At 34.9% G+C, this 15,829-nt stretch overlaps 1 protein-coding gene across 1 annotated transcript in view; it reads right to left on the bottom strand.

The window, feature by feature from the left end:
* Nucleotides 1-15,829, bottom strand: part of MBD5 (methyl-CpG binding domain protein 5) — a 141,689-nt gene that overhangs the window by 43,753 nt on the left and 82,107 nt on the right. Inside the window, exons 3-5 of the mRNA XM_082840661.1 lie at nt 9,019-9,691; nt 5,446-5,548; nt 4,202-4,382 (exon numbers count right to left, since the gene is read on the bottom strand). Coding sequence (XP_082696787.1) covers nt 4,202-4,382; nt 5,446-5,548; nt 9,019-9,131 — 397 coding nt within the window. The 5' untranslated portion in view covers nt 9,132-9,691. The remainder of the gene's footprint in view (nt 1-4,201; nt 4,383-5,445; nt 5,549-9,018; nt 9,692-15,829) is intronic.

Here is a 15,829-nt window from a genome sequence, read left to right as displayed (position 1 = left end):
ATTGTAAAAGATGCACACTGTTCTCTCTTAGTTGACCAAAGGTTCTCAATAACTGCTCATTATGCTTGTTTCCCTCATGTCTGTTGAGAAAGGATGGGGATCTGAATCTGTACATACTGACATTAGCCATTCTAATAGTATTTATAATATGCAAAATCAAGAATGACAGCCCAGATGGAAATGATGATGATTTTTTATTTTTTGGATTTGAATTTTTTAAGAACACAGTTACAATAGAAAATTGTAATCTGTGTGGCATAATATTTTCTTGAGTGATTTAAATGAATTACCATTTTCACCAGAAAATTTGTTGCCCTATAAAGGTTTGTATAACCTTACTAAAACCTCCTCGGGACAGCTACAAAAACTCTTCCTCATCCCAATATTTTCACTGTGAGAGTAACAGAGTCTTAATTTTTGTGAATTAAGTAAATAAGATTCTGAATCTTTTACAAAGGGAGTGATAACAACAGTAAATACAGTGAAGTTAAACAATCATGCTAAACTTCATATCAAGTTTGCAATGCTTTAACACTTCAATTTCTTTCCCATTAATTAGTCATTGTTGTAAAACCAGCCTCAGTCAACCAAATTAGGTAGAAGATTGCAATTCTTTTATTAGGATAGAATTCTTACGCAAAATTTAGTCAGAGTGCAAAAATCTTCAGTACTGGGCTCCAATTGAGTATTCTCTTTTTACAGAGTGCATTGCTCCCTAGCTGGCTTTTTGGAATCCCTTCAGTTCTTTCAGAGATCAGACAGAATGCAGGCAACAAAAGCAACCTGGTTCATCATACAGAATTTTCATTTGATGTCAGAATTCTAGGTTTAAGTTTTTTTAGCCCCAAAGGAAGTTTAACTATTTTATAAGGTTGTGACTTCTAAAACAGGGATGGCAAATAAAATTAGTTTCATATACCAATTCCCATCAACTGGTGGTGGCTGCTTAGAGAGCTATGCTGAAAAGGGTGCTGAGCTCTAGCTGGACTCCATGAGAAAATGCCAATGAGTCTATTAGAGGCACAGGAGATAAGAGTGGTACTATTCATACTATACATTGGCCATCCCAATTCTTAGACTTACAGCATATCAGCAAGTATACTCAGATTCATTTGCAATCAGAGGTATATTTACTTAAATGGATAATTACACATTTAAGATAAATAAACTTCTCCTACCTGCTGAGTAGTATACAGGTCAAATCATAACATAACAATTTCTAAGTCAGTGGTTCTCAACCTGGGATAAACAGAAGTCTTGGTAGTGTACAATCAAGAAGTAAGAGAATGTAGTGAACGTATATTTTTCTTGGGAAATGTGGGCTTTCTGTTTCTGGCATGGTAGAGATGCTTTGATAGAGTGATTTCTGTATATAATACAGTATATGAAAAGTTGAGAACCAATCATAAAAGAAAATCACAGCAGATAAACTCAACTGAATTCATTTTCTTGTTAAAGAAAGATTTTTACAGTTTGTAATCAAGGAAATAACATATGAAAAATATTTGGGGCACTGAGCTTGGCATATAGTGAGAACATAGTCATCTGTATTAACATCACTAACATTATTACGGGACTGACTGTGTCCTCTTTAGTAATAAAACCACCAAGTTGTGTCTTTTCTTGTTCATTTACATAGCTGTCTACAATTCAGTGATTAAAAATATAGACATTGGCATTTTTACATTCAACAGAATTTAGAAAGTAGCTGTCGTTTAGAAAGGATTTCTTCCATAGTGGGGAAAAATAGGTACCATCTTTAAAATAAAAGGAATACTAAACAGATAAACAGAAGTCATGCTGCTCTTATGCTGCAGTTAGGAACTAAAGTATTACAAGAGTTGGCAAATGTAAATGCTAGGTACTCATCAAGTGCTTTTGTGTATATTAAATAGACCTTTCGAAAGAGGTGTTGTATGTTTATGCATGTAAAATAAAGAGAGGTGAAAACTACTACATGAGTCTTCTTAATCTTTATTTAAATCCCAAACTTTTAATATAATTTAAAATTAGAAAATGGAAATAAATGCTATGTCTGAAGTTGGTAAAAGAGTAGAAATTAATCCAATAAAGTATATCATTTTAAAAGGAGATGGAGATATACCTCTTATACCTATACTAGTTAAATATTTACCTTTAATAATGAAACTTGTATGTATAGAGTAGGACAAAGGACCTAGACCAAGATTCTGCTCCAATCATTAAAAAGGAAACAAGGCAGACTCTGTAGACAGAGCTGAAATGGTTTGATATGATGTGAAGTGAGAATGGCAGCAGATATGAGCATGTGCAAACATATGTGCAAGGTAAGATGCAAAAATGAAAACATACTTACATCAAGGTGGCAGGCTAATGATAAATTTTAAATAATTTATTACTGTTAAATGTCTTTAAGTTATTGCAATATCTTTTAATTTAAAAAACATAGCTCATTAAAGAAAAAGAAAAATTCACTAAAATATATTTTTTTCTTACATACCTTAGTGGAGCAAATTTTTCTGATCATTCCTGTTAAAGTTTAAAGGTTAGAGGGTTATTGGAGAGGAGCTCTCTGCTAATAACTGCCAAGTTTGTCTTTCCCTACCCTCTTCACATGAGTTCTAAGTGTGACTCTTTAATGACCTGTTTGGTGTCACAACTGCTTCTCTTTGTATCTAAAACTATCAATAATTTGGCCTCAATTTACCTACGCAGGTTTAATTTTCCACTCAAGTCACATTAGTTTCCACATCATTTCTTAATTATGCTATACTTATTCTAGACAAGAATTTTCTTATTTCCCTTATGTGTCTAAATCCTACCATTTTCCAGGGCTGGTTCAAATCTGAGTTCTACCATAAAGCTTTCTCTGATCACTACAAGTTATATTCCTCATCCTTATTTTTCAGAACCCTGCAGAACAATGCTACTTATCTTTCATAAACAAATGCTTTGGTGTTCAGCTGTATTTTATCCAGAATTACTATTCAAGTGTTAATTGTAATATTTTGGAGAGTTCATATTCTAGCCCTTACAAAAAGAAGTTCCTCAGCCTCAAAGTATAATTCCACAAATTACATATAAATCATAAAGGGAAAATGTACCTCAATAATGGACATAACTTTAAACAAGAAATCAAACTTAATGTCATCAATACGGGATAAACTGCCATTATGTGCTTCCTAATGAGGATATAACATCACCTATGCAGTATTCCTACCAAACTATGTTTAACCTGAATATAAATATGAGGAAGCAATCAGGCAAATCCAAATTGAGGAACATCTATAAAACTGGCCTAGACTCTTCAAAAGTATCAACGTCATGAAAGATTTAAAAAGACTGGGGAATTGATGTAGATTAAAGAAAAGTAACGTCTCTTTGCAGTTGCACAATCTTTGCATCCTGGATTTTAAAAAAGATTGGATTGAAAAAACTGTAAGAATATTATTAGGACAACTGGAGAAATCTGAATATAGACTGCATATTAGATAATACTATCATAACAGTTTTAAATTTCCTGAATGTGATAATTAGACCGTGGTTTATATAAGAGAACATCCATGTGTGTTGAAATACTTAGGGGTGAATTGTCACAATATCTGCAACTCCTGAAACAAAACGTTAACTGGTAAATCTAGGGTACTCGAACTGTTCATGTAATTTTTCTGCAGCTTTGAAATTTTTAAAAAATTCGTGTGTGCATACAAGCGTGTGTGCATGTATGTGTTGGATGGAGGTATAAAAAATTCTCGGCAAGGTGATTTGTTAGTAGGTGTTCAATATGTAGCTATTAAATGACTGAAAGAATAACACTGCCAGTTCATGATAACATTGCTAGTTGCATTTAAGGACTTGATATTACACGTTCCAATAAAGCCCTAGGAAAAAGGCTACATTTGTTTCCTAAAAACCAATGGCACTTTCTCTTTTGTTAGCTCAGCTCAATGTACCTCCATAGCATTTGTACGTGCTAATCAGTGTTTATTTTCCTCATTTAACTAAATGATTTGGATAGGAAACTTTGGGTGACAACTTCATGGGAATTTTTCAGAACTAATTTGCTATTTGCAATAAAATGATAAAACATACATAATTTTAAATGCATTGTGCATGTTTGAAAAGTGGACTCAGAAAATGCTTGGCAAAGTGATTTCTAGTGACTCCTCCAGGAGAGGAGTGGGGGAGGAAAAATCCCTAAAACCTTCACCATATTACATACTTGTTCCTCCTCCGGGACTGGGGAGCACCAGAGAAGGATGTGGGGCTTCCATGCTTTTATGAAGTGTGGCCACTGCAATGATTTTTCTTTTATGTATGCATAGCTTTGTGACATCTTCATCTGCTTTAACATCTTCTGCAGTTCTCTGTTTCACAGCAGCTCCAGGATCAAAATTAAACACCTGGAAAAAGCACAGCCTTTGTTTAAAATATGTCTGTAAAAATATTAAGTAAAAAGATCCCCTTGTTAAAAAAAAGTTTTGCATAGATTAACCCATAAATCTGAACACAACTTTCTCAAGTTTTTAAATTAAGAAAAGCAACTTTATATATAATGGAATAAATACTTCTGCTGAACTCATGGTTTTTAGTGGCAGGGTAAATAATGAGAATTATCCTAATTCTGAGATAGCCAAGATAAACATATGGAAAGGAATAGTATCTGATAATGTTCCCAATTTTAGATACTTCCTGATGTTATAACAGTACAAAAACAGATGAAGTACAGTTAAGAAACCCTAAAATCTGACATTGCTATATGCTAACTTTTTCTTTGGCTTTACTTTATTGCTATATTAATATGACCTTTTCACTGATTTAAAAAATCTACCAATCTATTTAAAAAAATATTTATTGTGTATATACTTATAAGCTGTTTCAAGTGCTTTTTTGTGAATGAGGTGACACAAATAAAAAAGAAAAACTTGTCTATTAATCATTAGTTCTATGATTGGGACTATTATAGATACCCAGAAAACAATGACATGTTTCTATAGTAAATATTTTATCATTTAAAATGATTTTACTTTTTACCTTGCAAAGGAGTAAAACAGTTTCACTTTTGGCTATGAGGGTTCAGCTTTGTAATTTAAGAAATATTTGTGGCAGATCTATCAACACCGGTACTAAAAATAACATTGCAGACTGAGCAGGAGGGAAAAAAATACTGTACTGTTAAATAGTGAGCATGGGTATAGCTCTAATAAAATGGTGCAAAAGGGGTTTTGATGAAATATTTAATATGAATATAGGTTTGTCACCTTTGAAAATGACTCTTGGACTTGAACTATTTTCCACAATCTTTAAGCATTCCAAAATGCATGCAAAAGATATATAATTTAAGACTTTAAAATGTATAAATGATTGGAGAAGTAATATAAAAATGAAATGCCAAATGAGAAAAGCAAATATATGAAACACCTAAAAAATGAAAAATTGCTGATACATCTATTGCGAAATGGTTACCTTGGGAAGAATAAGAGGACATTCCAAGCCACACTTGCATGTTCCGTCAGTAAGCAGGTATGTTTTAACCTGCTCCAAGCAAGATAACAAAGACCCACTGGGACTGCGAAAATAGTTTAAAAAAACATCAGGAAATAATTCTGACTGCACATATTATATGAAAAACGGCATAATTTATAGTCTTACTGTCCTTCACAGGGTTTTTTCCTATGAAATATTGTCCTACTAAGGAAAAGCATTTTCTTTGTCAGTATTATGTTAGCTACTAAATTATAGCCTTTAACACTATCACTCTTTCTTCTGACCAAAATATTTCTCAGAAAAATACAGATCTTCATAGAAAAATAAATAAAAGTATTTTGACAACCAAGAGTGGACTAAGGATGGGAAAAATGTATTCTTAAGAAAGAGCAGGTAAGAAAGGAACAAGAAAACTACATGAAAGTAATCATTATCATTTTAAACTAGAAGATCTACTTCTAAAGCTGTTTGAGGAAAAACTGAAATTTAGGAACACGTTGGAGGTCAAACCAGAAAGTCACTAAGTTTACAAAAATTCGAGCTAACAAGTTCTTCCCTTTAATCTTGGAGTCTAGAACCAAGCTGCCCCTGTGTAAAAACAGGCTTCTCTTTTTCCTCCCTCATTCATGTGTTTCTTTGAAGATAGATCAATGTGGCCCAGCTCAAATTCTACTGAAGATCCAAGCTGTACTTATAAGGATGGGGAACTCTTGAGGAGACAGGGTTTTAGGTGGCAGAAAGGTTCCTTGCAGGCCTTGCGGCTGGTTATGGGGTAGTGCTCTCAACATTACTACTCTTTGGGTCACAGAAGTTAGTATGATATGTGAATACTGATCAAATTTAAGTCTACAGATGAGGTACTAATCCTGATGACAGGATAAGTCTCTAATGTTTATTTACAATGAGGATTAGTTTAAAATGGGCAATTTGCATTTTAGGACTTCTATTATTAAGGTACTGATTTTACAGCTTGTATGCATATTATGTCTTGAAAACTATTATATACTTTTTATTCAAGAATATCTTTTATTTATGACTATTTACCAAAACTTTCGCTTAAGCCATCTGATAAAGTTTAACCAGAAACGATATCTCCATTTCATAAACAAAGCTTTACATTACCGGGGGTAGACTATTCTGCTTCTACAAAAACACAGGTAGTAGTTTGGTGTCTATAAATAAACCAGCTTTAAAATGCAATTCGTATTTTACTTATGGACAATCATATAAGTGACTTACGCATGTAGAAAATCACAATTAAAATCCTCAACTTTGTTAACTCTCTCATTTATTTGGGCTAACAATTTTTTTCAGATGATATGCAAAGAATAATAATTCCCATATTACAGACTGGAGTTCCACCCTAGCGGTAGGGGCAGCGAGATGTTTTTGGAGGTCTGGTAATTTTGATAAAACAAAATCACTAGTTATGTGAAGAATCCATGAATTTTATGAAAAGAAACTGCCTAATGTGTTACAGTTAAAAAAAGTGTATGAATGAATCCTAGAGGCAGTTAATTGTAAAATTAAACTTGAAGACAAGAATTCCTGAATTCTATGAGTACTCTACTCTAGACACTTTAAAAACACTTCCTCTCAATCAGTCAGTTGGGTTCTTTCCTTTAGTTGCAGCTCTTTAATTAACTTTTGGGAGTAATAATTAACATAAAAATAGTTACAAGTCTTATGGCATAGATAAAGCTTACAAGATTGGAAGGAGGTGGGAAATTTAATGTGCAGCCTCAATGCCACCCTGAGGCAGGAGCAGCTGGAGACTAACCTAAAAATTATAAGCAAACTGCACATTGCAAAGGAAGCTATAGAAGGAGGGCTAGCCTCTTCTACATGTTCAAGTAGTAATTTAACCAGTTATATACAAACAAATCAAACCCATGCTGGCTGAATTTATTTGAAGGTGTCTTACCTTATCTGGCAAAGTTAGGTTCCAAAATAATCTTTAGTGTACAGATTTGGATTGGGAGAATTCAAACTCATACTAACAGATAGTAAAGTCTACTCAGACTTGGAAAAGTCATGAGCAAGATAACTGACAGATTCCCAGACTTAATTTGCTTTAACCTAACTCTCAGCAACCTGAAAAGCTGATTTATCTTTCATAGGGATAAAGATGAAGTAAAACAAAAACAAAGCAAACAAAATCCCCCCAAAACTAAATTATCAAGATTTTTGGAGTTATTTGCTCTAAGCTGAATATATATTTGCTCCTTACAGACTAGGAAAACCATAAATATGAACATAACACTGATATCTTGCTATATTATTGATACATTGCTAACAAAGTATTTCTGGCAGTTTGTTAACAGCACTGACAATAGAAACACTTTGAGAAAGTTATTCCGTGTGTCCTCATCCATCTAAGCTACCATGGGGTGAGCTCCACATTCCCTGCTTTCTTATCCCTTCACCTCAATTAATATAGAGCAATAGCTTGAATATTACAGAAACAAAAAACACGTGTGCAAAAGAATTTCAATTGGTCATTAAGTTTACCTCAAGAAATACCTTGCACAAAACAAACCAAACAACCAACCAGCCAACCAACCAACCCAGGACAGAATCTGAACTGACAGTAGAGTTGTTATAGTATGAAATCATTTGGGTTTATATAATGGAAAATTCTTCATTTATATAAATACATCTTTGCACAAATGAGAATTCCGTTGAAGCTGAGATACAAATAACCACAATGAAAGTAACAACATTAACGTAATGATGCAATGTGATATTTTTAAAGAAGTTCTCTTTGTAATAGTTTTTCTTATTACATCACAAAAAAAGATTTATGGTATTCTAATCATATACTTACTGATAAACTACAAAGTAAGGAACTTAGGTGCCAATTGTTTAATAATAAGACTAAAACTTCTTGCCAACAGTTCAGTTACTTCATTCAAGTTGTTCAACATAATAAAGGCTGTCAAAATTTAAAAGAGCAGGCATTTATATGTAATTTGTATGATTTTTACTTGTGAGATGACTCCATCATGACTTATTCTTTTACTATTATATGCAGGGAATAGATTAAAAACTGCACAGAAAAAATAGGGAAATTATTTTTAGTTAATATCAGGCATTAAGAAACTAATAATTGAAACTGCCTATAGATAAAAACACTTAACCTTACATCAGAATAGCCAGCTGAAGCACTATGAAGGACACAATAATATTGTGAGGAGACATCAGGTCTGTTTTCAGTATTTTACATTCTCCTGTGAATGTAGTAATGATGCTCATGAGTTTCTTTTAGAAATCTTCCTATTTTTCTTTATCCTTGTTAGAGAGATAAGCAGGATGACATTTTATATAAACACAAATAATGCATAAAAATCCTCTCTTGTAACCTAAGGCAATTTACCTCGCAAAACAGTACAGAATAAAAACACTTAAATATTTCCAGCATGAAGATCATTTATTCAAATTAATTTCAGGTGCTGTCCGTTATAATAGTTACACTCTCAGAGGAACAGACTGTACCTCCTTCAGCTGGGGACCACAAACTTGGAGGTAGCACAGGTAATAATAAGGGCTCACCTGACATAAAGCACTCCATTTTGATCCACACGACGCTGCCAACCCACAGGAACTTGTATAGCTGGAAGACCTCCATCCTTGTCCCCTCCGTCACACTCCTTGCCTCCATTCATTTTCTGTGTCTGCTTGGGACTCCCCAAAGATATCAGCAATAAGATGATATCCTTATATTACAGGGCATCATGGCCTTCAAAAATGGCCAACGCAGCACAGTTTTCCCCAGACTGTACAAAATGCATTGGGAAGCTTCGGCTCAGTTTGGAACCAAGTCCTTGAAATCTGCCATTGTAGAAAAAATCAGTTTCCCATTATAATCTACATTAAATAATCAATATTTAATTCCTAAGGATGGTCTACATGGGTAAAAACGAGTGCTTCTGACTAAGGAAAATCATATTCACCAATGCTGGTACCTGTCTGAAGTGGGGGAGGGGAGGAGTGTAAGTTTTTAGTTCAACATTTTGTCTTGAACCTTGATGTTGGACTAAAATAACCTCTATTGTTTAGAAACTGTTCTCATTTTTACAGTGTGAGTCAGTTAATATTTCCAGGTACTACCCGCCTTTATAGGCCACATTCTTTAAACTTTCTCTTCATCTTCCAATCTGAATCCAAGATGTTGCAGGTTGGTTCATCTGATGTTTTCATGTCTTCAAAATTCCAATAATGTAGCCTGAAACATATGTAAATATGTAAACACTACATTTAATAATGAAAAACTGAGAAGCTGCACACTGTTTTTCTTTTTTTTTAACATTTTTATTGGAATATAATTGCTTTACAATGTTGTGTTAGTTTCTGCTGTATAACAAAGTGAACCAGCTATAAGTATACATATATCCCCACATCCCCTCCCTCTTGCGTCTCCCTCCCACTCTCCCTATCCCACCCCTCTAGGTGGTCACAAAGCACCGAGCTGATTTCCCTCTGCTATGTGGCTTCTTCCCACTAGCTATCTATTTTACATTTGGTAGTGTATATATGTCAATGCTACTCTCTCACTTCGCCCCAGCTTTCCCTTCCCCTCCCCGTGTCCTCAAGTCCATTCTCTATGTCTGCATCTTTATTCCTGTTCTGTCCCTAGGTTCATAAGAACCATTTTTGTTTGTTTGTTTTTAGATTCCATATATATGTGTTAGCATACGGTATTTGTTTTTTTCTTTCTGACTTAGTTCACTCTGTATGACAGACTCTAGGTCCATCCACCTCACTACAAATAGTTCAATTTTGTTTCTTTTTATGGCTGAGTAATATTCCATTGTATATATGTGCCACATCTTCTTTACCCATTCATCCGTCGATGGACACTTAGGTTGCTTCTACGTTTTGGTTATTGTAAATAGTGCTGCAATTAACATTGTGGTACATGTCTCTTTTTGAATTATGGTTTTCTCAGGGTATATGCCCAGTAATGGGATTGCTGGATCATATGGTAGTTCCATTTTTGTTTTTTTAAGGAACCTCCATACTGTTCTAAGCTGTACACTTTTAAAAATAGAATAAACTGGTAAGTGTACTAAACCACTCTTAAGTCCTCTGCTGTCAAAATCACATGTCAAACTCAACGTGTTTTCTTCTTCCAACTTGATCCACTTACTCCAGTTAAAACAATTCGGTTGCTCTCGCAACTTTCTAATTGCAAGATAGAGATAGACCCATAATTATGGCGTTACACATATACACACAGAACCTCCTTCTAACTGACAATAAAAACATATTTACGCACAACCTCCTTCTGACAATAAAAACATATTTATCACCTCTTAGAACCTGACAACTAGAAAGTTGTGTGTTAATCCAATCACTTTTTTTTTTGGCCATGTGGCATGTAGGATTAGTTCCCCGACCAGGGATTGAACCCACATCCCCTGCATTGGGAGCAAGAAGTCTTAACCACTGGACTGCCGGGGAAGTTCCTCAAAAACTGTGTTAAGTGACTTAAGATTCATATCATAATAGTAAAACTTTAAAAAGTTAAAATAAAAATTAATATTTTAGATTGTTTTAAATATATGTGCATGTATAACTCAATCAACACATAGTGTAAGTATACACAAAACTACTCAATCTGCATTCTTAAAAGTCTACATATTTAAGTTGGTCCCAAATCTATTTTTAGATCTCTTCATTGGGAAAGCAGGAGAATGCTTTATAGTAAAAGGCATCATGAATTCAGGCATACACCTTATTGCAGCCTTGGCTCTGAGGCAGATTAAAGGTGTTGTAATGAAGCAAATACTAATATAGCTGAAAGTCAGGAACCATGGGGATGGGTGTGGGAAACACTGGCAGGCAATGGGAAAACCAGCAAAAATTTATTGGGAAAAATGTGGGGTGTAAAGGATAGTGCCAAGTAGTACATTCTCAATGGTGACTCAAGGTGCTAATTTGCATTTCTGGGCCCACTCCACTGGGTCTATGCCTCTCAAAGAAATGACCTGCTTACAGGCACAGCTTCCTATTTCTGTCTCCCATTCACCGACCCCTGCTGATCACATATGTGTTTTATTCATGTTTCATTTAACAGTTAATGAGTGGCTATTATGTACGAGGCACTATGCTATGTGCTGGATTACAAAGATGGTAAGACACCAGTTTATCCAAAGCCCCAGGAAATATTTGTGTTTGGCACTAAAGAGGTGCTGAGGGACTTCCCTGGCAGTCCAGTGGTTAAGACTCCGCACTTCCACTGCAGGGGGTGAGAGTTTGATCCCTGGTCAGGGAAGTAAGATCCTGCAGGCGGTGTGGCAAAAAAAAAAAAAAAAAGCTGCTGAGTGGGGTAGAATAGAAAGGAAAGAGGCAGGGAGTGGGACGAGAAAGGATGGAGAGAGCAAGGAAGGGACAGTTCCTGTCCTCAAGAAGTTTCCAGCCTAGTGGAGTTCCTGGTGCTAGTGAAAGATGTGACAGAGATAAGAATTTTGTGTGATCCTGGACTCCCAGTTTGGCCAAATAGCAACAGACCCCAATGAGTGAAACTTTTTTTTTACAGTCCTTTTTCATGCTCATTTTACTACCTTGCTTTTTCCTAAAGAAACCTCTTCCGTGGTCTGTGGTCTTTAGATTGGACCACCTCTCATCTTCCTCACTTTCAAGCTTTCTTTTAGATGCCTATTTCTTTCTTTTTTTTTTTTTGTCTGCCTGCTCTTGTGTGTGACTCCAACTTCCCCAAGACTGACTGGCTCACTCCATTAAGTAATTTGTAGATCTGCCAGATAATAACATTGGATTCATTTCTGCCAAATGTCTCCCTCATATTTCAATAATCAAAAATACAAATATCTGACGGCTGGGTTTTGCTTAGACCAGCGGTTCTCAAAGCATGGTCCTGTGACAAGCATCATTATTGTTACTAACATCTGGGAACATGTCAGAAATACAATTCACAGGACTGACCCCATACTTTCTAAATTAGAAACTCTGGGGGCAGTCTGTTTTTTAACAAGCCCTCTAGGTGATTCTAATGCATGCTCAAGCTTGAGACCCACTGGCTTAGACTAATGCCCCTGCTTTCCATCCCCGGACATGACCGGTTTTACATTTCTACACCATGCAGGCAGCCAGCCTACTACTTCCTTTTGTTCCTGGGAGGGTCATCCTTTTTTTGGCTGATAGATCACCATTCTAGAGGCAGCTCAGTTGTAAGGGCCTTAGGAACCCCTCACGCAGCTGAGGTCCAGTAACTATACAGTTATCATCTATTTATCTCTAAGAGGCGTTGATTTCCTCAACATTCATTTTGTGAATTTGGAAAATTCAGAGATGTTTGAGATGAAAACTAAAATTGAACTGTAATCTCACTGTTGAATCATAACCACTGCAAACATGGATGACTTTCTTTCAGTCATTGTTTTTGGAAATTTCTAAAAGCACACATTAAAAAAAAGAATTTAATCTAATAAACAATGAACCACTACTCCAAATTCACAATGTAAGCATTTTGTCACTTTTGCTTATTTAAAAAAACAAAACACTTTAAAAATATTACAGATGAAGTTAAATACTACCCCTCACTCCCATCCAATTTCTCTTTTTCATCCCATTCACCTCCCCTCTGGCTTAAAGGCAACTAACATCCTTATTTTGGTCTGTATCTTTCCAGGCTATGTTTTTTTTTTTAAATAAATTTATTTATTTATTTTTGGCTGCGTTGGGTCTCCGGTGCCATGTGCCGGCTTTCTCTAGTTGCGGCGAGTGGGGGCTACTCTTCCTTGCGGTGCGTGCGCTTCTCATTGCGGTGGCTTCTCTTGTTGCGGAGCACGGGCTCTAGGCATGCGGGCTTTAGTAGTTGCAGAATGCGGGCTCAGTAGCTGTGGCTCGCGGGCTCTAGAGTGCAGGCTCAGTAGTTGTGGTGCATGGGCTTAGTTGCTCCGTGGCGTGTGGGATCTTCCCGGACCAGGGCTCGAACCCGTGTCCCCTACATTGACAGGCAGATTCTTAACAACTGCGCCACCAGGGAAGCCCGAGGCTATGTTTTTATATGTTTATTCCTTATGTATATATGTAAACAATATTTGGTTTTGTTATATGTATTTTAAAGTTTTTACATAAATACTATTATACATATATATCATTCTGCAACTTGTTTTTTAAAATTCAACATTGCTTTGAGTGCTATCTCTGTTGAGATACATAGATCTATCTCTGTTGCAGATATATAGATCCAATTTGTTAATTTTAAACATTTGAATGGTATTCTAACATATGACTTTACAATTATTCATCTATTGGTATATCAATCATATTAATGTTGGGTTGTAGGGTCTGCACGTTTAAACTTTAGAGGCACTGCCAAATTGCTCTCTAAAGTAGCTACACTAATTCCATTTTTTTCTATGTATAATAGTGCCTTCTTTCCTTTAAATATTGAATTATTACCACTTTATACTTTATTTTCACCTTGAGCATTTTACTATGGCATTAAATATTTTTCCAAAATATTACTTTTAATTGCTTAGAATTTTCTTGGACAGAAGTTTATAATTTATTTACTTACTTCCCTTTTGTGGACATAGATTTTCTCCTAAATTTTCACAATTACTAATAAATCTGAGGTAAATATCTCTGTACATAAATATATGGCCATTTTGATAATTCACTTAGAAGTATTTGCTAAAATAGAATTGTGTAATTTTAGGGCCTTTGATAAATTTCCTGAAGTGCCAAGAGGGTAGTTTTAGGAAAACATTTCAGGACATGTTTCTCAAACTTTTGAAATCCATGCATGCCCTCTTTTGCTGAATATTAAAATCTATTCTATTTGCCTCCGAAATTCTGATAAGTTTATCTTCTATATAGACCAATCATTCAAGATTTAGTCAAGTTTTATTTTTATAGTTTTATGATGAAAACACCAGTTTCTCCTCTTTTCCAAATTTAACATAAAAACTACATATCCACAACATTTTCCCTTCACTCCTTCCCCAAAGATTCCATTATGACCCACCCTGTATATGGCTTGGTTCAAGCCCAGTAGACACAGGTTAAAACAGAAAAGATATTGTAATATGAAAGGCACCTCCATCTCATTAATACTAAGGATCAGGGATAGATCTTATACTTAGAACATAATTTAAATTTATTTCACAAACATTTCTGGTAGCAATAACAAAATTCACAAAGGGTGTGTGTGTGTGTGTGTGTGTGTGTGTGTGTGTGTGTGTGTGTGTGTGTGTGTGTGTGTGTGTGTGTGTATGTTCTGAGAATATCTGCCACCATTCTACCAACGATTTCATTTTCCAACCACCTTTCAATATGCAAATTAGTCTATGAGAGTCGACTTTTGGTGAACTGAATTTTAGTGACCTGATTCACTTCTTTGCATTGGCTTCATTCAGAATTCAAATTAGATGTCACCTCCTCAAGGAGATCACACTGTAAATCCTAGGTATTCTCTGAAACTTTGTTAATTCACTGATACCTCTTATTACCCGATTTTTTTCTTATCATTTTTTGTTTGTTTATTGCCTATCTCTCCCCACAGGAATGTAAACTCCTCACAGCAGGGACTTGTTTCTCTAGGTTCCTCCAGTAGTCCCACTTCCTGGTGTAGTACCCCTGGCCTACAGGAGGTGCTTAAATACTTGATGAAGACAAGCTACAAGTTACTACAATGACTACATTCTAGTTAGCCAATACAGTTTTATATTTTGATTTTTACAACATAGGCCTGTAAAGTTTTAGCAACACAGGCGTCTAAAGTGAAAGAAAAGTTTTTAAAAGAAGTCAACAGAAGCCGGTGACTATGCATGTTGACAAAAAATACAAAGGATGTTTTTTGCTCTAGATTTGTCCCTAATGATCTCAAAATCTTTGAGTAATAACTTCTGTGTAGCAAAAGTATGATAGGGCTTCTAAAAAAACCAATATGCTAACTTTATACTTTATTTGTAAAGTGCATCAGAGTTTTATTTAAATGGTTTATATACACACTTTAATTGGATTAATAATGGAACCACTAAAATAGATGAATGCAACCATATAAAAATGAAACTTGTATTTCAACAGGATGATAATTAATGCAATAGACCTTTTTTCTCTATCTGCTTTACTGCCATTCTTGTCAACCTAAGAATAAATTCACTATGTTATGCAGTGATAAGTGTATATTTTAAAAGTTACACCCAAAACACCATGCAGACTAAATATCAGAGAATATGACATCATGAAAATAAGTAGGTAATCTTCATAAATCTTTCTGAATAACATCAAACATCATACATTCTTCTGAATAATGTCACACAACCTTGATTAATGTAAAAATAATGAATTGATTTTTAAGTCATGTGATATTATGAGTAAATTCTATTAAAAT

The sequence above is a fragment of the Leucopleurus acutus genome (assembly GCF_964270905.1).
Source record: "Leucopleurus acutus genome assembly, chromosome: 6".
NCBI lineage: Eukaryota > Metazoa > Chordata > Mammalia > Artiodactyla > Delphinidae > Leucopleurus > Leucopleurus acutus.
This window is presented reverse-complemented; position numbering and strand designations above follow the sequence as displayed.